The sequence below is a fragment of the Entelurus aequoreus genome, linkage group LG14 (genome assembly GCF_033978785.1).
Source record: "Entelurus aequoreus isolate RoL-2023_Sb linkage group LG14, RoL_Eaeq_v1.1, whole genome shotgun sequence".
In the NCBI taxonomy this organism is placed as follows: domain Eukaryota; kingdom Metazoa; phylum Chordata; class Actinopteri; order Syngnathiformes; family Syngnathidae; genus Entelurus; species Entelurus aequoreus.
The window spans coordinates 15,691,641-15,713,825 of NC_084744.1; the positions used below are offsets into that span (position 1 = coordinate 15,691,641).

At 39.2% G+C, this 22,185-nt stretch overlaps 1 protein-coding gene across 1 annotated transcript in view; it reads left to right on the top strand.

Annotated features, from left to right (window-relative positions):
* The window catches only part of morc3a (MORC family CW-type zinc finger 3a), a 51,330-nt gene that overhangs the window by 25,483 nt on the left and 3,662 nt on the right, over positions 1-22,185 (top strand). The window contains exons 12-13 of the mRNA XM_062069085.1: positions 1,181-1,255; positions 1,361-1,400. Coding sequence (XP_061925069.1) covers positions 1,181-1,255; positions 1,361-1,400 — 115 coding nt within the window. The remainder of the gene's footprint in view (positions 1-1,180; positions 1,256-1,360; positions 1,401-22,185) is intronic.

A 22,185-nucleotide genomic window follows, 5' to 3' on the forward strand; every position in this document is an offset into this window, starting at 1 on the left:
GTGTTTGATGAGCATTCCTCAACTTTTTCAGTCTTTTTTGCCACTTGTGCCAGCTTTTATTAAACATGTTGCAGGCATCAAATTCCAAATGAGCTAATATTTGCAAAAAATAACAAAGTTTACCAGTTCGAACGTTAAGTATCTTGTCTTTGCAGTCTATTCAATTGAATATAAGTTCAAAAGGATTTGCAAATCATTGTATTTTGTTTTTATTTACCATTTACACAACGTGCCGACTTCACTGATTTTGGGTTTTGTACAAATCCAATACTTTTTAAGTCAAATTGTAAAAAAAAAAGGAAAACCAATAATTAATAAAGGCAAGAGAATAAATGATGATAATATTGATAATAGTTGTAATGTTTTTAATTCAAAGATGGGTTCTTGAAACAAAATTGAAAAAAAAATATGTATTTATTTTTCAAAATCGATTCTTGAAAATTATACATCAATTTAAAATCGTAAAACATACCGTAAAAAAATCTAAATTTGGATGTCAGTCATTGTTATATTTAAAAACAATGTTGAGAAGTTTATTATTGATTATTACTATGATTATTATGATTATGAAATAATAGCTGTGCTAAAAATAAAGACTGTTTTCGATAATCACTCACTGAAATTAAAAATGTTTATATTTTCTTGAAAAAGTGACGTTATTCTTGTAATATTAGGACTCTTCATTATGACTTTTTTCAGAATGGGGGAAAAAAAGGTATGCGCAGGCTTTTTAGGGTAAAATTTTGTGCGATTAAATGAGCCCCACATTGGTTCTCCTACTGTTTTTCTTTTATTGTTAACATGAAGCACTCTTTTCTGACCGGGAAACTTTGGAGGACTTCATGGCAGAATCTAAGCTTTTAGTGTGAGTCTCATAAATGTTGATCCAAGTTTTATGTCCTCAAGTGTTTCAGCCGCATCTGTGCTGTTTATTGTCAATATTTACAGTCTAAATCCATCCATCCATCCATCCATCTTCTTCCACAGTCCGACAGTCTAAATCCCTAAACTGAAAATCCTGCCCTTCAGTTGCCTTGTTGTAAATTATTTTTGATTCACATTAATTTGAATAAGAGCTCTTTGCAAAAAGCACATTAGTTATTTTTCAATCCAAAATTTGCAGTTAGATTCCAGTCATTAATTTCTCCCATGATCTCATTGCATGTTTTATCTTTACCAGGAGCTGCGAGGTTATGGAGGAACCTGAGGACTCAGATGATGACCAGCCATCATATCGAAAAACTTACAAACAAAAGTAGGATGTCTCCTACATTTTTTATGGTTTATTGGTGGCACGAAACTTGTAAACTGGTAACGAGTATAATATCTGCCCACGAACGTTGTGTGTTGTATCTTACAGAGAGAGGGAGGACAAGATGAAGCTAACAAGAAAATCTATGGTAAGAATGTACCGTATTTTTCAGGCTATAAGTCACACTTTTTTTATAGTTTGACAGATCCTCTGGCTTATACTCAGGTGCGACTTATATGTCAAAATATGTAATTTAACATCATTCAAGCTGACTAACATGATCCAATGAGTATAGTTTAAAATGACTTCAGTTACTTACACACATAAATTAGAGACAACAAGTTACAGGCACGTGAAATGTCCCCGAAAATGCGGAAAAATCCTCTTTTATTTACATTAATTTTCATGTCAAAATGTCACTTCCGCGTTTTTTTTAATGAAATATTATAGCTTGTAAGGACGGGAGTGGAAGGAGGAGTGTCAAAAGATGGAGAAAATTGTTTTAACAACATTCCGACTTTGAGAAGTATTTATACATCTGTGGCTTCTCAGGGCAAAAACGAACACCGGAAATGTGTCCTGTGAGAACCAGTCCGACCGTAACGCTCTAAGAATAACAAAAGTTATGTGGGTGAATTATGTAAACCCACTACAATATAAAATTATAATAGGATCTAAACAAAATTAGTTGAACTCTCGCCTCAGCCGCAGGTACTTGCCGTTCGTATTGCCTGAATGCCGCACTGAGTTGCTCATTGATTGTAACGCTCGCTAGTTAGCATCGTTAGCATCATATAGCTAGCTTGCTTGTTGTCGCCTGCGTTCAATCCCAGAGCCACAACGTTGACGGCTCTCTACTTCGCTGCTAATCATATTTGGATGATTACAATCCGAACATTGTTAGTTCCGAACCAGTTGTAGTTCTAGAGCAGGGGTGTCAAACTCATTTTAGATTGGAAGCCACATGGAAAAAAAATCTACTTCCTAGTGGGCCGGTCTGGTAAAATCACGGCACGATGACTTAAAGATAAACTTCAGATTGTATTCCTTGTTTAAAAGTTAATGATGATATTGTTGTTGTTTTTTTACATGTACATGTTGCGGTTGATCGAATTGTATCTTTATTTGTCATTATTTATACTTTCTGAATAAATTATGTAATAATGTTCATCAGTCAACTAACTCAGTGGTGTTAATTTTCAATCTAACAACATACAAAAATAATATCAAAATCAAATTACTGGATGTTATTTATGTAGTTGGATAATTTTCCTCGACTTGTGCACTAACATGTGTTTTTTTTGTTTTTTTTACATATGTAGTATAATCTACAGATACAAAGAATTGCTATTGCGACATCTAGTGGACACATTTAGAACAGCAGGTTCTTTCATTCAAAAATTTCGGCTCATTTTTATACTTAGCAAACTCATCCCGCGGGCCAGATAAAACCTGTTCGCAGGCCTGATCTGGCCCACGGGCCATACGTTTGACACCCCTGTTCTAGAGTATTTATTAGTAGCCACAGAGAAGGTATATCTTTGACGTGGCGGATGTAAACAGAGGTCACAACACCGGAAGTATATTACCCGAGGGGCCGTGGCTACAGGATAGAGTTGCCAAATGGGAAATGTTTTCTGAGTTCTTTGCATGCATGTAATAGAATTTTACATTACATTTTCCATTATAATTTTTTTAGTAAATTATCCAATATGAAAAGCAAAAAATGTTGTGGTTCATTACATGGGACATGTAAGTGTCAAAAAGACAGCCAAAATAGGTTGGTAGATGAGAATAAATCTAAAGGTAAAATATAGTGTTGAAATGCACCCAATTGCAGAAAAATTTACCGTATTTTACGGACTACAAGGCGCACTTAAAATCATTTTTTTTCCTCAAAACTCGACAGTGGGCCTAATAACCCGGTGCGCCTAATGTACGGAATAATTCTGGGTTTGCTCACCGACCTCGAAGCAATTTTATTTGGTGCATGGTGTAATAATAAGTGTGACCAGTAGATGGCAGTCAAACATAAGAGATACGTGGTAAGAGGTATGATGGCAATATCACTCAAGTAAACAACACCAACATTTTATATGTTCCATTGAAAATATAGAACATTACACACGGCGCTCAAAAATCTATCAAAATGTTTTAGTACAACTTTGGTAAGCTATGAAGCCGCACCGCTTGGTGGATTGTCGCCGCATTAAACATACGAGTATTACTTTGGTGTGTGTAAGGTAAGACATATTATCTGGCGTTTTGTTTCGCAATATTATTCAAAAGCAACTTTTCTTACCTTCTGGTACCTGCTGATCTGTATTTGTGCGTCATGGCACAAGTGCATTGTGGGTCATGGGATGCTAACTGCTGCTACATCCGTAGCTATTAAAATTGATTATTTCAACATTGGCGGTAACTTATAAAAACTGAGAAGGGCTGAACTAAAATGGCACTGAAAAGGAAATCATATACTGCAGATTACAAGCCGGACGTAGTGAAATATGCAGCAGAAAACGGCGCTCGAGCAGCAGAAAGAAAGGAAACGGCGCATACCAGAGGCGACACCGGGGAGGAAGATTTCATGGGATTTAGCGATTAGGAGTGACAGATTGTTTGGTAAACGTACAGCATGTTCTATATGTTATAGTTATTTGAATGACTCTTACCATAATATGTTACGTTAACATACCAGGCACGTTCTCAGTTGGTTATTTATGCGTCATATAACGTACACTTATTCAGCCTGTTGTTCACTATTCTCCATTTATTTTAAATTGCCTTTCAAATGTCTATTCTTGGTGTTGGATTTTATCAAATAAATTTCCCCCAAAAATGCGACCTATACTCCAGTGCGACGTATATATGTTTTTTTCCTTCTTTATTGTGCATTTTCGGCCGGTGCGACGAACAGTATACTCCGGAGCGACTTATAGTCCGAAAAATACGGTAAGTAAAGTCTGACTGTCATTAAAACAGTTAGCTCCATCTTTTGACACTTCCTCCACCCCCGTACTTGCACGCTACACCGCTACAACAAAGATGACGGGGAGAAGACGCTGCCGAAGGTTAGCCACATAATTATGACCGCCCACAAAACGGCGCATCCGGAAGCGACTGTCAGAAAGCGCCTTGAAGATGATCTGTAAAGCATAATCTATGCAACATTTTGACCAAAGAACCACCATTACATGTTATGTAGACCACAAAGAAGTGCTTAACATTTAGAAAAAAAAAAATATAATGTGACTCCTTTAATGCGCCTTATAATCCGATGCGCATTTTATATAAAAAAAGATGGAAAATAGACCATTCATCGGCCGTGCGCCTTATAATCCGGTGCGCCCAATGGTCCGGAAAATACCGTAGTCTTGATTTTCAAAATGTTCTTTTGGGGCTTGCATGGAAGCGCTTTGTGTTGATAAAAACGTTCATCTTTTCCTTTGTTTCAAAGGGTGCTCACATGCCTGAAGTTAGGTTTTGGTAGGTGTGAGTGGGGAATGGGAAGGCAGATAATGAATTGCTGAAGAGAACTGAGGAAACAAAACACTGAAATGCATCGTAATCAGAGTAAGACCAAGGTCAAATGCGAAATTTGTAGGAAGACCAAGGTCAAATGCGAAATTTGTAGGAAGTGTAGAAGTGTGGCAAGAGAGGTAGGATAGAGAAGACCGAGGACGACATTTGGGTTGTGCAATATAAACAATAGGCGACATAAATGATATACATTATATACACGATAGAGCTTTTCTCATCGGGATTACTGGCAACATATCAGTGTGTTTTTTGGAAAGGACGGTCCACAATGGATGCGGTCGTGAAAGTAAGTAACGTAATAGAGTAAAATTTCGAAATGAAGGAAACAATGATTACTGTATTTTTTTTATGTTGAAAAGACTCATGACTTTGGCGGTATTGTTTATGTGCTGTGAAGATTGTCTTGCAGCTCTGCATAGTATCAAAAGCATTACATCAAGCCGAGAAAATTTAGTGACGGACATACAACAAAGTTTCTTCCGATTGCGAATGCATCAAAATAGAAGTAAGGTTCTACTGATAACCAGCTCATGTTGGGGTGGAAGGAAATGAGGAAACAGTATTGTCAACAAAGCAAACAAGAGGGCTTAAAATATGAATGTGTCGTCAGAAAAAAGGGGAAGTAAAGGCAATTGTAAATGATAATAATAATAATAAGAAGAAGGATGGAAAAACTATGTGGGATAATAATCGTAGTGGAAGGAAATATTTTAGTGTGCAGAAATCCATCAATGCAGTTAGAACAGAAAATAAGAGGTAACTAGATTACGGTTTGATCACACAGGGTTAAATAAAACACTGGTGTTAATAAGTAAATATCAAACAGATGTATGTATGGAATGTAAAAGTTTATTACTAGTAGTAATTCATGTTAAAATATTTACTATAGTGGAAAGGAGATACAGCCATAGAAGCCCATGCTACATACTCCAGTGCAGTAGGTCAGTGTTTTTCAACCACTGTGCCGCGGCACACTAGTGTACCGTGAGATATTGTTTGGTGTGCCGTGGGAAATTATGCAATTTCACCTAATTGGTCGGAAAAATATTTTTAGTAAAACATCCATCCATCCATTCATCCATTTTCTACCGCTTGTCCCTTTCAAAAATTATAATCCGCAAACAATGTGGAGATCAGCAGAGTAACCATGTAATACTCTTCCGTACCAGTAGGTGGCCGCAGGTAGCTCATTCTTTGTAAGCCTGCTTTGAGACAAGAGAATTAATGATGGTTATGGTTTGAAGTAGAGATCGGCCGATAAATGCTTTAAAATGTAATATCGGAAATTATCGGTATCGTTTTTTTTATTATCGGTATCGTTTTTATTTTTTTTATTTTTTTTATTTTTTATTAAATCAACATAAAAAACACAAGATACACTTACAATTAGTGCACCAACCCAAAAAACTTCCCTCGCCCACTCATTCACACAAAAGGGTTGTTTCTTTCCGTTATTAATATTTCTGGTTCCTACATTATATATCAATATATATCAATACAGTTTGCAAGGGATACAGTCCGTAAGCACACATGATTGTGCGTGCTGTTGGTCCACTAATAGTACTAACCTTTAACAGTTAATTTTACTCATTTTCATTAATTACTAGTTTCTATGTAACTGTTTTTGTATTGTTTTACTCTCTTTTTTATTCAAGAAAATGTTTTTAATTGATTTATCTTATTTTTTTGTTTTTAAAAAGCACCTTATCTTCACCATACCTGGTTGTCCAAATTAGGCATAATAATGTGTTAATTCCACGACTATATATATCGGTATCGGTTGATATTGGTATCAGTAATTAAAGAGTCGGACAATATCGGAATATCGGATATCGGCAAAAAGCCATTATCGGACATCCCTAGTTTGAAGTCATCCATCCATCCATTTTCTACCGCTTATTCCCTTCGGGGTCGCTGGAGCCTATCTCAGCTACAATCAGGCGGAAGGCAGGGTACACCCTAGATCGGAACAATTGCGTCAGGTATTTGATGAGAACGACTGTATATTGTCAATAGAGGCTATTGAGTATAGTATTTAACATTTTCTGCTGGTGGTGTCTGTCATGTATTGTTTACTCGGGTCACCGGAACCATTGTAAGGGGGACTTAAGGGCGGGGGACACAGGATATGATGACATGTGTTGTGTGTTGGACACCCGGAAATGGAAAAAGTAAGAGCAGGATAAAAAGGCAGAAAAAGACAATAAGCTTTCTTTCGGTGTATTATTAGGCTTAGATTGCTAATAAATGAACTAATAAGTGACAAGTTTGGCACACAACAATGGCGACGAGGAAGGGTTGGTGTCCCCCTGGATTTTTTTCGATTAAAAAAATGTGCCTTGGCTCAAAAACGGTTGAAAAACACTGCACCTTTTATGTCATGACTACAATCAAAATAAGAAGTAATGCCACATCCGGGGCAGAAGGCGGCAGTAAAGCACCATTAAGCCGGATGCCCAACGCCGTAGCACACGAAGAAGAAGAACTTCGAAGACCCAACACAAACAAAATGTCTGCCAAAAGGAAATCTTATTGTGCGGCTTACAAGCTGGAAATAGTCAAATATGCCGTCGTATACGGTAATCGAGCAGCAGGAAGAATGTTTGGAGTGAGCGAGGGAATGGTCAGGAACTGGCGAAAATCAAAGGATATGCTCGCTGCAATGAAAGAAACGAAGAAAGCTAATCGCGGGCTTAAACCGCGATGGCCAGAGCTGGAGAAAAGACTCATCGAGTGGGTGCTTGAACAACGCGCTGCCGGGACAAGCTTGACATTGGCGCAGTTACGTCTCCACGCCTTGGTCGTGGCCAAAGAGATTAATATCAACGACTTTGCAGGCGGGCCTTCTTGGTGTACCCGCTTCATGCGACGCAACCGGCTCTCTGATAGCCGCAGAGTAAGGACAAAGGCGTCCGAGGTGGACCATTTCCTTGAGTTCGTCGAAGAGCAGGTAACTGTCAAATGCACCACGTGACGTCCATAAGGAATGTAAAAAAAACAAACGATAACAATTTAGAAGTGAAGGCAAGGTTAGTAGCGTATACACCAATAATTAATCATCGTATGGCAAAAATATTAGCAGATCAAATAATCTGTTTATTTAGCCGAAATGATGGCCACCTTCAATGCTTTACGGCAGTGTTTTTCAACCTTTTCTGAGCCAAGGCACATTTTTTTCATTGAAAAAATACGGAGGCACACCACAAGCAGAAACGTTAAAATCTGAAACTCCACCAGGTTGGCTTTTTTTTTTTAGGTCGTTGTTGTTTTCCTGTGTGTAGTGCTTTAGTTCCTGTCTTGCGCTGTTATTTTGGTGTCTCTTCCTGTTTTGTTGGCGTATTTCTGTAGCAGCTACACACCTTCCTTTGAGTGCTATTGCCTGACCTGCTTTGTATTGGCAAACAAGACTATTTCAGTTGTGCGGACGCTATCCTTCTTTGTGGGGACATTGTTGATTGTCATGTCATGTACGGACACACACTGTAAGTCTTTGCTGTCGTCCAGCATTCTGTTTTTGTTCACTTTGTAGCCAGTTCAGTTTTACTTTCGTTTTGCATAGCCATCCCTATGCTTCAGTGCCTTTTCCTAGCGGGACTTGCCTTTTGTTCATTTTTGGTGTAAGCGTAACATACCTTTTTATATGCATGCTGTCTCCCGCAGTGCTCTGCATATTAGGATCACGACAAACCATCCTTGACGCGTTCCGACTTCTACAAAGCAATGAACTACCTGCTGCCCCCTACTGTTATGGAGTATTACATGGTTACCCTGCCGAGCTCTATACGGCACAGACACAAGATAACGATACATTATTTGCAGATTATAATTATTGATTTGCAAATAATATTTTTGGGACCAATTAGGTGAAGTTGCATAATTTTCCACGGCACACCAGACAATATCTCACGGCACACTAGTGTGCTTGGGCACTGTGGTTGAAAAACACTGCTTTACGGAACGGTAAAATCACAGCATGATAACTTAAAAATAAAGAAAACTCTAGGTTGTTTTCTTTGTTTTACCATGGCCAAAAATAGAACAAGCACATTCTGAAAATGTACAAATCACAAATAATCCTCTGGACAAAACACTTCCAAGTTTGTTGAAAATTCTGAGGAAATTGGTGCAGCTTCAAAAACACAATGAGCTTAGACTTGGTCTCAGTGGGTCTACAAAGCCAGGATTAAACTTTAAGTCACAGTCCTTCTGAGATTGAACAAAAAAACACATGTAAACTCTTCGCGGTATCAAATACCTGCTTTGTCAGGTCGGCGTATCAATCCAGTGCTAACTTAACAAACCGTACGAAACAGAGGTAAAAACTATTCAAAAGGGTTAAGTTCACTTTTCTTGTGTTTGACAGAGACATTTTGGGGCAACGAGGGTGCCAAATAACGATGTGTTCGAAGCAAAAGACATAAAATGGCAGGTTTATGTCACCCTTCACTGTGTACCTCTTGCTTGGCCTCGGTACAAACCGTTTGCATGCCAAACAGAATTGCTATTGTGACATCAAGTGGACACATTTAGGACAGCAGTTTCTTTCGTTGCAAAAAAAAAGCAGCTAATTTTTTATACTTAGCAAATCATCACGCTGCCCGGGAAAACCTGTTTGTGGGCCTGATCCGGCCTTTGGGCCGTACGTTTGACACCCCTGGTATAAAACCTAAGAAACTGTTCAACTTGGGCTCAAAAGTGTAAATATTTAGCGTGACTGCCATTATTTTTCCTTAAATGTTGAACAAAAAACACAACATGTAAACTCTTCTAGGTATCAAATACCTCCTTTGTCATGTCCGCGTATCAATCCAGTGCTAACTCAACAAACCGTAAGAAACGGAGGTAAAAACTATTCAAGAGGGTTAAGTTCACTTTTCCTGTTTTTGACAGAGACATTTTGGGGCAACAAGGGTGCCAAATGACGATGTGTCCGAAGCAGAAGACAAAAAACGTCAGGTTTTAAGTTTCATGTGGGTCGAGGAGGAGGAGCAATAGTCTCCCTTTTCTGTGTACCTCTTGCTTGGCCCCGGTATAAACCGTTTGCTTGCCTAACAGAATTGCTATTGTGACATCCAGTGGACACATTTAAAACAGCAGTTTCTTTCGTTAAAAAAAAAAAAGCAGCTCATTTTAATACTTGGCAAACTCATCACATTTCAAGTTTGCACATGTTTTAACACATGCAAACCTTTAGTAGTTCAGGCCCCTTACTGATGGAAATACAACAAAGCTTGCTCCAATTGTGAATGTAAGGTTCTGCTGAGTACCAGCTCATGTTGGAGTGGAAGAGACTGAGGAAACCGAGACTGTTTACACTGCAGGCCAATTTATACCAAAAAATTTTTTTTTAAATCCGTATTTTTTCAAGCAAAGGGTTTATTTTACAAGTAAAATGTGATCTTCTTTAGAACCCAGTATAAACACGCACGGGCCCCAATGTGGCCTCGGGGCCACTTGCATGCACAGTTTGATAAAGTGAAAAAAGTTGACGGACTCTGGAAATGAACAAGGAAGTTGCTACTACACAGGCCATGCATGTCGCGGCCATCCATTTTTTGTTTGGAACACAAAAGTAATTTAACATAATAATCTGTTTTCCCCCTTTTTTGTTTTGATAATAAAAATTTAGAAATGGAACGCTATCCATTATCCAGGTTTATTAATCAGTTTGAAAATTGAAATTAAAACAAGTGGAAAACAATATCTCAATTGCCCAACAGGGTTCGGACATATGGGTAGATTGCACATGTGCAGTGTCTCTTTTCAGTATCCTCGTCTGTTAGTGACCCGGAAGAACAACAGAAGAAAAAGGGTGACGTACACCGACCAGGTTACTTGCTCAGTAGAGAACCAAAAAAATGTGTCACTTTTTTTAATGTCTCTGAACACTAAAGGCAGAAGGCAACTCTTCACAGAGACAAACTTGTTTTGACGACACAGTTCTTCTTTGTCGCCGTCTATTGTTCCCGGTCATTTCAAAAAGAGACACCGCGCGAGTGCAATTTACCTACATGTCTATACATTGAACGTGGAATAAAGAGAATAGTTTTCCACACGTTGTGTTAATAAACACATTAATACATTTGGATAATGGATAACGATGTGTTTTGTTTTTCATTATCAAACCAAAAAGCAGAGAAAATAGTTTTTTCCAAAAGGGAATAGTGGTAGAAAATGGATATAAAATTATTTTCCTAATCCAAAGAAAAAAATGGATGGCCAAGACATACACACACCCTACATGAGAAAGTTAAGTTAGATATACGAATGTCTGGGAAACACTGCAACCGCCACAAGATGTCAGTTAATATCTGCCCTTTTTTCATGATTCATGAGTAGAGATGTCCGATAATGGCTTTTTTACCGATATTCCTATATTGTCCAACTCTTAATTACTGATACCTATATCAACCGATACCAGTATATACAGTCGTGGAATTAAATTATATTGTAGCGTCCCGGAAGAGTTAGTACTACAAGGGATTCTGGGTATTTGTTCTGTTGTGTTTATGTTGTGTTACGGTGCGGATGTTCTCCCGAAACGTGTTTGTCATTCTTGTTTGGTGTGGGTTCACAGTGTGGCGCATATTTGTAACATTGTTAACGTTGTTTATACGGTCACCCTCAGTGTGACCTGTAATGATGGGTCCGGCAACACCGATGCATCGGCGCATGCGTCGAGCTCATAGAGCAAAACCCTGTGTCGGTGCGCGTACCGCTTTTAGAAAGTCACGTGACCGATCATGAGCTGTTTCGGTCACGTGACCGATACGCGAACTGTGTCGCACTGACGCCTCCTCTGTGCCCTGTGAGCGGGTCTTTTCTACAGCCGGAGAAATAATAACTAAGAAGAGAAATAGTCTAAAACTTAATACGTTGGAAAAATTGTTTTTTTTTTAATAAAAATTTGTTAAAAATAAAATCCCAGTCCACAAGCTTCCTCATTCACAAGTTCTCTTAGATTTCCATGTTATGATACATGTTCACATTATTTATTGACTGTATCTAAAAAAGATAAAAATATATTTTTATTTAAATGAAGATATGAAATAATCCTAAATGAAATACAATGACTTGGTTTATATTATTGTATATACTAGGTCATAAAATCTGTCAGTTGAGTCGGTCCATAGGTTGCCTGTAGGGATTTTTAATGTCCAGCAGATGTCAGTATTTAGTGACACAGTATCGACACAGTATCAATACAGTTTTGCAATGTGTCGAAACGCTTCATGACGCCTCATCAACCCATCACTAGTGACCTGTATGGCTGTTGAACAAGTATGTCTTGGATCAATTCGTAATGAGTAAAGCCGGTAGATATTATGTGACTGGGATGGCATGCACGTAAAGGAAGTGCCTTAAAGGTTTATTGTCTCTCTCTACCTCTCCCTACGTCCGTGTACACAGCGGCGTTTAAAAACGTCATACGTTTTACTTTTAAAAACCGCTACCGATAATAACGAAACCGATTCCGATAATTACCAACATTACATTTTAAAGCATTTATTGGCGATGATATCGGCAGCCCGATATTATCGGACGTACCTATTCATGCGTGGTCAGCATCCAGCAGTAGATGGCGGTGTTCACCTTTTTTGTCATGGCTGCAACCCGTTTAGTAACCAGAAGAAGAGCCACATACGGAACATATCCTTGCTGTAATGCACCATTTAGGTGGATGCGAGCCGCCGTAAAACATGATAAGACCGAACAAAAACAAAATGTCTGCTAAAAGAAAATCTTATTGTGCTGCTTTCAAATTGGAGGTAGTGCAATATGCAGTCATAAACGGCAACCGAGCGGCAGGCAGAAAGTTTGGAGTGAATGAGAGAATGGTCAGGAACTGGCGAAAATCAAAGGATATGCTCGCTGCAATGAAAGAAACGAAGAAAGCTAATCGCGGGCAAAAGCTGCCATGGCCAGAACTGGAGAAAAGACTCTTAGAGTGGGTGCTTGAACAACGCGCTGCCGGGAGAAGCCTGACTTTGGCGCAGTTAGGTCTCCACGCCGTGGTCGTGGCCAAAGAGATTAATATAAGCGCCTTTGCAGGCGGGCCTTCTTGGTGTGCCCGCTTCATGCGACGCAACCAGCTCTCTGGTCGAACCAAAGAACGGACAAAGGCGTCGAAAGTGGACCGTGTCCTTAAGTACGCCGAAGAACAGGTAACTGAACACAACGTGTCACCGGATCACATTTTCGATGTCGATGGAAATACTTTCCATGATGGCGAAATCCCATGATAAACACAACAACGTGCACATGGAAGTTGGCCGGCGTTCTTAGTGAGAGCTTCCCAATCACAGTGAGCATGCGCACCACCGCTAACGTTTTCCTCGAAACAAATTCAAAATTAACTACTTTGTGTAGAGTTACTTCGCGTAGGCTTTGTCACACGTAAGTAATTATTAAAATATTTTTTATTGTGTTTTTTGATGAGTAAACATGTAGACCCGTGCAGAACAAGGCCATGTCCACACGAACACGGAGAGTTTCAAAAACACACATTTGGGGTTAAAACGATGTCCATTCACACAAGTGTAGTTCCAAAACGGTCTATGTCTACACACAAACGCATACACATGCTGCCATGCACATTTTGTCCAAACAGAAGCCTGAAAAAAAGCAGCAATATCTGACTTGGTGACATTACACCTCCTATTATGTTTATTTTGATCGACTTTAGATGTACAATGACATGTACATTATCTTTAAAACCTGCCTGCACATACACACAGAATCCTGGGAACATTATTAAAGAGCGAATGCTGCAGAAACCCAACACTCATAGAATTATAACATGGTGATGTATTACATGTGCAGTGAAGTGTACATTATTTCTAAAATAAGCGCGCACTAACGAAACCCTTTTGCATGTCTAAAAGTGCCTATATAAAGTGCACGGACGTGCGTGTACCGCTGCAAAACTCTCGTGGAATTATAAAGCATTTAATCATGGATATAGTGATATAGTACATGTGTAATGGAGTGTATATTGTCTTTAACATCAGTACACACTACAAGTAGAACGCTATTTTTTTTTTAGTTGCTTGGTCGCTTTTTATGCGCTAGCACGGTCGCGCCCGGCTCCATCTACAAAAATAGACGCAAGACACGTAAGTTAACTTCATGATTTGTCGTTAAATAAGGACTAAAAACATAAAATAATGTTGCACCTTTCTTATGACACACAGCAAAAAGTCTTGCTTGTCAAAATTGTCCCATCCGGTGGTGGTTCGACAGTGATCATATCCAAAACAGCTGACTGTCATTTGCGCCGGAGGGAGTGTCGCATAGCCCATTTTGGTGTGTCTTTTTACTAATGTTGACTGAAAATAGCTGCATGTTTACGTTCAAACATACATTAAGTCCTCTTATAGTGTGTTTAAAGGCAGCAAGGCAGTGTTGTTGAGCTTGGAAATGACCGGGCACAACCGCGACATCACCACAAGTCTCCGTTTGTGCCGTGTACACGCATACGCTAAGCGGAGAGTTTTGGATCTCTACACTTTGGCCAGCCTTTGCAAAAGTCTGCGTTTTTAAAGACAAAAGTATGCATCTGTGCGTGGACTAGAGGCCTAAACGCAGAGATAAGTATGTTTTTATTAAGTGTCTGTGTTCGTGTGGACATGGCCTACTAGTGAGCTGGTTTGTCATAGAGAGCTTAAAGTTAAAGTACCAATGATTGTCACACACACACTAGGTGTGGCGAAATTATTCTCTGCATTTGACCCATCACCCTTGATCACCCCCTGGGAGGTGAGGGGAGCAGTGGGCAGCAGCTGTGGCCGCGCCCAGGAATAATTTTTGGTGATTTAACCCCCAATTCCAACCCTTCATGCTGAGTGCCAAGTAGGGAGGTATTGGGTCACATTTTTATAGCCTTTGGTATGACTCGGCCGGGGTTTGAACTCACAACCTACCGATCTCAGGGCGGACACTCTAACTACTAGGCCACTGAGTAGGTGGCCTAGTAGTTAATGATAGTGAGCATGTGCATCACCGCTAAAGTTTTAAAAAATAAATTCAAATCAAAATGAACTACTTTGTATAGAGGGTCTTCGCGTAGGCTTTGTCACACGTAAGTAATTATTTTAAATTATTTATTTTATTGTGTTTTTTGATCAGTAAACCTGTAGACACGTGCAGAATAAGAAAGTTAACATTGTATATTAACGGACAGAAAGCAAAGCATATAGACAATTACAGCGTAAGGGAGTTCATTCTCTCAGATAATGGTAGCCTACATTTTCCTTTTCATCACAGTTGTTTAAACAGGACCAGCAACTGGTAGCTATTTTTAACAAAGCAGTACAATTTTACAGAACGGTCCCGAATTAGCCGAGTCAAAAAAATCAATGGCACTAACAGTTGTCGCTGTAGGCTGCCCAGTGTTTCCCACAGAAAAATGCTTAATTGTATAATTTGTATAATTAACAATGACCTAAGGGGGCTGAGGGTGTTTCCCCCTCCCCTCAACCATCTTTGCCTCAAAAACACAGTATGAAAAATGTTACTAAACCAAACCGCAACATAGTAAAAATATCATCCATTTATAAAATAATTTCCTTTACGTCAGCGCGATCTGGGAGATTGCCTGTGCTTTTACTTCAGTAGTAAGCACACTCGTCTCACACCAGCAGCCTGGGTTTGCACCCCGCTCAGTGCAGTAGGAAAAACCAACGCAGCCAAGCGAGAGAGTATACAGTTGCTACACGAAGCTGAGCTGTCTGTGATTTACAATTATGAACACCAATCATTGCATTCCGCTATCAAAGTCGGGGGCCTCTGATTGGGTGGGGACCCCTGGGCAGCTAGTTTGGTGCTAAAATACAATCAGCGACCCCATTGACAGGCTAACAAAGATAGCTACACAATCGTTTTAAACTTATACAAATGTTAAACAAATTAGATTTTAACACTACACTTTTGACATAAAATAGCAAATGCATTTCAACTTACAGGCATGCCAGGGTTTCCCCTATATTGACAAAATACTTGTGGCATAGGGGCTTGGTCAATATGACGTGATCACATTATTGTCTAATATGCATATATTTTCTTTTAGAAAGGCATAAACGTGTATACATACATTTAAAACAAATCTGTTATTAATTATAGTATTAACATGTATTTTTCTTACATAATATCGTTTTGCTCCATTTTCAATTGCTGCTGCTTATTGTGCAATGTACTTTGAGATTTTTTTCCCCCGAAAGATTTCTCCAATCCTCTTACTCTCTATCAAAAAAGGACTGGCAACAAATCTAGCATCTATTTCTTGTGTTATTGTAGAATGTTCATGTGTTTAGGGATTGTTTACTTCTGTCGTTTCAAGTCCGCAACGAAAAGCAACTCAAGGTGCAGCGAGCCCGTTGTCACACTTGCTTCATGCTGCTGGGAGCCTTCCTCCCATGAAAAGCCGTCAATGTCATCTTAAATTTTGAACATCGCAGATAATTGTATATCGCGGATACATTAAAGTATGTCCACAGCACAGACATGCTGCCTCCGATCCAGACAACCTTGTGCGTATGGCTTATGTCCTCACAACGTTGAGTATCGGCAGCGCTGTTCCGGTGATCACAGTACGTCCTTTTTCCCGGCCAAATTTTCAGTGCATCACTAGTCAATAGTGCGCAAATAAACTATATCCATTCATACTGTAACTACCTGCTGATGTTAAAGTACCAGCAGAGCGGAAAAACAAGTCTATATTGAAGCTATAATCATATATATTTGATGTATGACACCGAAACTCTTCGAAAGGTAAATGGATATGATCAAAATAGTATTAATCTTACAGAGATTCCCAAACTATTTTAAGAGATAATGAGCTAGCCAGACACGTCACTGGTGACATAGAGGTAGGAATCACAGATCCTTTCATCACAAACAACAATGCAAATCATGCTGACTTTGAGAGCCAACAACGATTACTTTGGGAAAACTATCCATAAACATGTATTGTTGATCCTGAATATAAGGAGGATGAGCTACACGTTTTAGAAGCTGTGCTAAAAAGATCCAGCTTTAGTGAAACACTAAGCATCATGTAGCAGTTTTGCTAAGTGCTAAACAAAAAATAAAAACTACAGACATAATAAAAAGATAGCTTACTGTACAATGTCTGCTCTTGCATTGATAACGACTGATGGGATGTCCATATCTTCCCGTTTATATGAAGAATTAATCATGATGCACACGAATGGTTAACAAAGAAAAGTCTCCCTGTAGACACTGTCTGCGGTTGTGTGTGTTTGTCTCCATCTCCGGGTATGAATTGAATGTCACAGAACATCTTTTAGATTAATGGCTAAATATACAGATGAGGCATGATTTATCATTTAGAATAACTTTGATGAGCAGAGACACAATGATGCGTGAGAAGCAAGACATTGCGGCAAGTTCACAGTAAAAGAGCAGAGGGCTGCTGAGCTGTGAGTTATCAATCCGCCGTTAGCGCTTATAATAACAACATCTCTAATATTTGGTCAATATTCAGGTCACGATATGTATATAGAGCAGTGGTTCTTAACCTGGGTTCGATCGAACCCTAGGGGTTCGGTGAGTCGGCCTCAGGGGTTCGGCGGAGGTCAAAACACACCCGACTCATCGTGTAAATACAAACTTCTCCCTTTTTACGGATACGGCAACAGCTGACTGGTTTGCAGGTGTGTAATTTGTTGTGAGTTTATGCACTGTGTTGGTTTTGTTGTTTGAACAAGGTGATGTTCATGCACGGTTCATTTTATGCACCAGTAAAAAAAAACATGGTAAAACTTTAGTATGGGGAACATATTCACCATAATTAGTTGCTTATTAACATGCAAATTAGTAACATATTGGCTATAAATAAATGAATGATAAATGGGTTATACTTGTTTAGCGCTTTTCTACCTTCAAGGTACTCAAAGCGCTTTGACAGTATTTCCACATTTACCCATTCACACACACATTCACACACTGATGGCGGGAGCTGCCATGCAAGGCGCTAACCAGCAGCCATCGGAGGCAAAGGGTGAAGTGTCTTGCCCAAGGACACAACGGACGTGACTAGGAAGGTAGAAGGTGGGAATTGAACCCCAGTAACCAGCAACACTCCGATTGCTGGCACAGCCACTCTACCAACTTCGCCACGCCGTCTTAACTAGTCATTATTAAGTACTACTTAATGCCTTATTCGGCATGGCCTTATTATAACCCTAACCCTGACCCTAACCAAATAACGCTAAATTAAGTCTTTATTACTTAGAACAGGGGTCACCAACGCGGTGCCCGCGGGCACCAGGTAGCCCGTAAGGACCAGATGAGTAGCCCGCTGGCCTGTTCTAAAAATAGCTCAAATAGCAGCACTTACCAGTGAGCTGCCTCTATTTTTAAAATTTTATTTATTTACTAGCAAGCTGGTCTCGCTTTGCTCGACATTTTTATATCTAAGAGAGACAAAACTCAAATAGAATTTGAAAATCCAAGAAAATATTTTAAAGACTTGGTCTTCACTAACTGACAAAGAAACAGATAACATATTTGGTGTCTAGTTTAAAGTGTGACATGATTTATTTAAAAATTTGAGAGTTGACTTTTGTATTTTACATGAGTTATTATTTGTAAAAACATGGTGCAAAGTAATTCATGATTTGTTAAAAAATGTTAGTGGCTAGCTAGTTAAAATGGGATATTGTTATTTCACAAGACTGTCTTAATAGTGATCATTTGAAAATGTTCAATTTGAAAAATGTGCACTTAGAGAAAATATAAAAATAAAGTGTCGCATATTGATATTTATCTGTTTCTATATATATTTATTGTGAGAAATCATTAAGATGATCAGTGTTTCCACAAAGATAAATATCATTAATTATTAATAATAACATAGAGTTAAAGGTAAATTGAGCAAATTGGCTATTTCTGGCAATTTATTTAAGTGTGTATCAAAATGGTAGCCCTTCGCATTAATCAGTACCCAAGAAGTAGTTCTTGGTTTCAAAAAGGTTGGTGACCCCTGACTTAGAATATGTTCCCCTAGTGTCCAAATAACTCTAAATTAAGTCTTTGTTACTTAGAATATGTTCCCCATACTAAAGTGTTACTAAAAACATATAACTTTGTCTTGAATTTGAAAAAACATTTTATTTTTCACTAAAGAAGGGTTCGGTGAATGCGCATATGAAACTAGTGGGGTTCGGTACCTCCAACAAGGTTAAGAACCACTGATATAGAGTATGGTTGGCGGGTTTTGTATGGTTATTTAGAGGGTTTTGTGGGCGGAATAGAGAGCCCTCATTGACAGACTATTTATGCATTTATTTATTTACGACTTAGAATGCATAAAAAAACATGTGTTCATGTTTTATATAAGGATTGTGAATGATAGACAGCACATCGCTCTCTAATTTTTGCGTACCGTATTTTCCGCACTATAAGGCGCACCTAAAAACCACAACATTTCTCAAAAGCTGACAGTGCGCCTTATAATCCGGTGCGCCTTATATATGGATTATTATTAATATTCATTTTCATAAAGTTTAGGTCTCGCAACTACGGTAAACAGCCGCCATCTTTTTTCCCCGTAGAAGAAGAAGTGCGCGGTGCATGCTGGGATATGTGACGTTTCATTTCCATTTGTGTGTTTATGTAAAGACCCCAAAATGGCTCCTATTAAGTGTGTTGTCTGTCTAATTATAAATAATGCAGACGAGGCGTATTGGCTGAGTTCTCAACGTTTACTCACAGCATGCTCATAACCACATTCTAACTGCCGGCATGGCGACATACTGGGCATGATTGTCACTCCCATTGCATGCTGGGTAGTGTAGTTGTTATATTCCCTAGCTCATGACATCACATTAAGAGACACGCTTACGCGCTTAATTCAATACTCGCCGTCATTCCGGGTGGATTGACAAAAGAACTCCAGCCGCTAGATATTGGTGTCAACAGGGCATTCGAAGCTAGACTGCTAACTGCGTGGGAACAGTGGATGACAGAAGGCGAACACACGTTCACCAAGACGGAGACGGCGCCTGACGACATACGCCACTATCTGCCAGTGGATTGAAAATGCCTGGGCTGATTCAGTCCCAACTGTGGTCGGAGTTTTCAGGAAGGCAGGAATTGTCACTGAACTGCTAAACAGCAGCGACACTGACTCCATTAATGACGACTTCGACGAGACGAAGCCGGCCATTTTGGATGCCGTATTAGCCCAACTGTTTCATTCGGACACTGAAGAAGAAGAATTTGAGGGATTCGTGGATGACGAATAACTTCATAAAGTGAGCTTTACATGTTTATTTTGTGTGTTGTGTTGTGTGACATTAACGTTTGAGCAATGTTGAGTTATTGATATATTGTTATTGCTCTGCACTATTTCGAGTGTTACTATATTGGGATAGCGCTAACGTTTGATTTACGTAACACGTGTAAATCAGCTGTTTATTCATTTTGGGAGTGAACAGAGTTGTCAGAACGCTGGTTTGTAATCTATTAATAAAGTTTGACTGACCTATCTGACTGTTTTGTTGACGTAGGTGCGCCTTATAATCCAGTGTGCCTTATATATGAACAAAATTTTGAAATATGCCATTCAATGAAAGTGCGCCTTATAATCTGGTGCGCCTTATAGTGCGGAAAATACTGTATTTCCAGTATGACTGTTCTGATACAATGAGCAGGGTGCAGAAGTGTTACTCCAGTGACGTCAATCTATGGAAATTACCGAAAACGTTTGCAGCGGAATATTCAAAATGACTGACTTTGTGGCATTTTGCAATGTATGGACTTCATTTTCACATACTTTGCGGATTGTAAATACAAGTGGATATGGTTTAATGGATAAAATGAAATGCAATTAAGCATATACAATGAACTTGTTTTTCCACTCCACTGGTACTTTTAATGTGGACATTGTTAGTGTGATGATGATCGTTTTTCCCATGGACACAATGAGAAAGTGTTGTTGTCTGTCTTGGAGTAAAACATGAAGACAGATGTGTGTGCACGGAGGAAATACTTGTTGGGGTTGGACCCGTTGTTAGCATAAAATTTGAAATAAAAGCTAAAAAAGAGCGTCTGGCTTCTTCTGGACACTAAAATAAATTGTATTACTTTAATTCGTTTTTTGTTTTTTTTTACTTGTGGTGGCCCCTAATTTAAGTTAAATATCCGAATGTCTGGGAAACACTGCAACCTCCACAAGATGTCAGTTAATATCTGCCCTTTTTTCATGATTCATGAGTGGTCAGCATCCAGCAGCTTTAGCTCCTGTTACATGCGTTTTGAAATGTCTGTTGCCATACTCACCTGTTGGTGTTAAACTAATTCACACTATGTTGTTTGCAATGAACTCTTCAGCAGTCTTAATTCTGGAAACATTAGTATATGGTATATTGGATTGGTGTTAGCCTTTTTCACATACCGTATTTTTCGGAGTATACCGTATTTTCCGCACCATAAGCCGCACCTAAAAACCACAATTTTTCTCAAAAGCTGACAGCGCGGCTAATAACCCGGTGCGCCTTATATATGGATTGATATTAATATTTATTTTCATTAAGTTTAGGTCTCGCAACTACGGTAAACAGCCGCCATCTTTTTTCCCCGTAGAAGAGGAAGCGCTTCTTCTTCTACGGTAAGCAACCGCCCCCATAGAAGAGGAAGCGCTTCTTCTTCTACTGTAAGCAACCGCTAAGGTGAGCACCCGCCCCCGTAGAAGAAGAAGCGCGTGGATATTACGTTTCATTTCATTTGTGTGTTTCTGTAAAGACCACAAAATGTCTCCTACTAAGAGACACTACTAAGAGACACGCGTACAAGGTTCCACTGACTTTTGATATTCATGTGAACCGCACTGTGGATACAACGGGAACACGTACGGTGAATATTCGCACCACAGGGAATGAGAAGTCGTCTTTCACCGTGGTTCTAGCTTGCCATGCTAACGGCCAGAAACTTCCACCCACGGTGATATTCAAAAGGAAGACCTTGCCAAAAGAGAACTTTCCAGCCGGCGTCCTCATAAAAGCTAACTCGAAGGGATGGATGGATGAAGAAAAGATGAGAGGAGAGAACGGGTGACTTTTTTCACGCAGCTCCGTCCCTGTTGATCTACGACTGCATGCGCGTCCACATCATAGATGGTGTCAAAAAACAAGTGAAGCACACTGAAGAAGAATAATTTGAGGGATTTGTGGATGAGTAATAACTTCAGAAAGTGAGCTTTAAATGTTTATTTTGTGTGTTGTGTGACACTTAACGTATGAGCAACGTTGAGTTATTGATGTTGCTATTGCTCTGCACTATTTTGAGTGTTACTATTTTTGTGATTGCACATTTGCACATTACATTTTGGGAGTGAACAGAGTTGTTAGAACGCTGGTTTGTGATATATT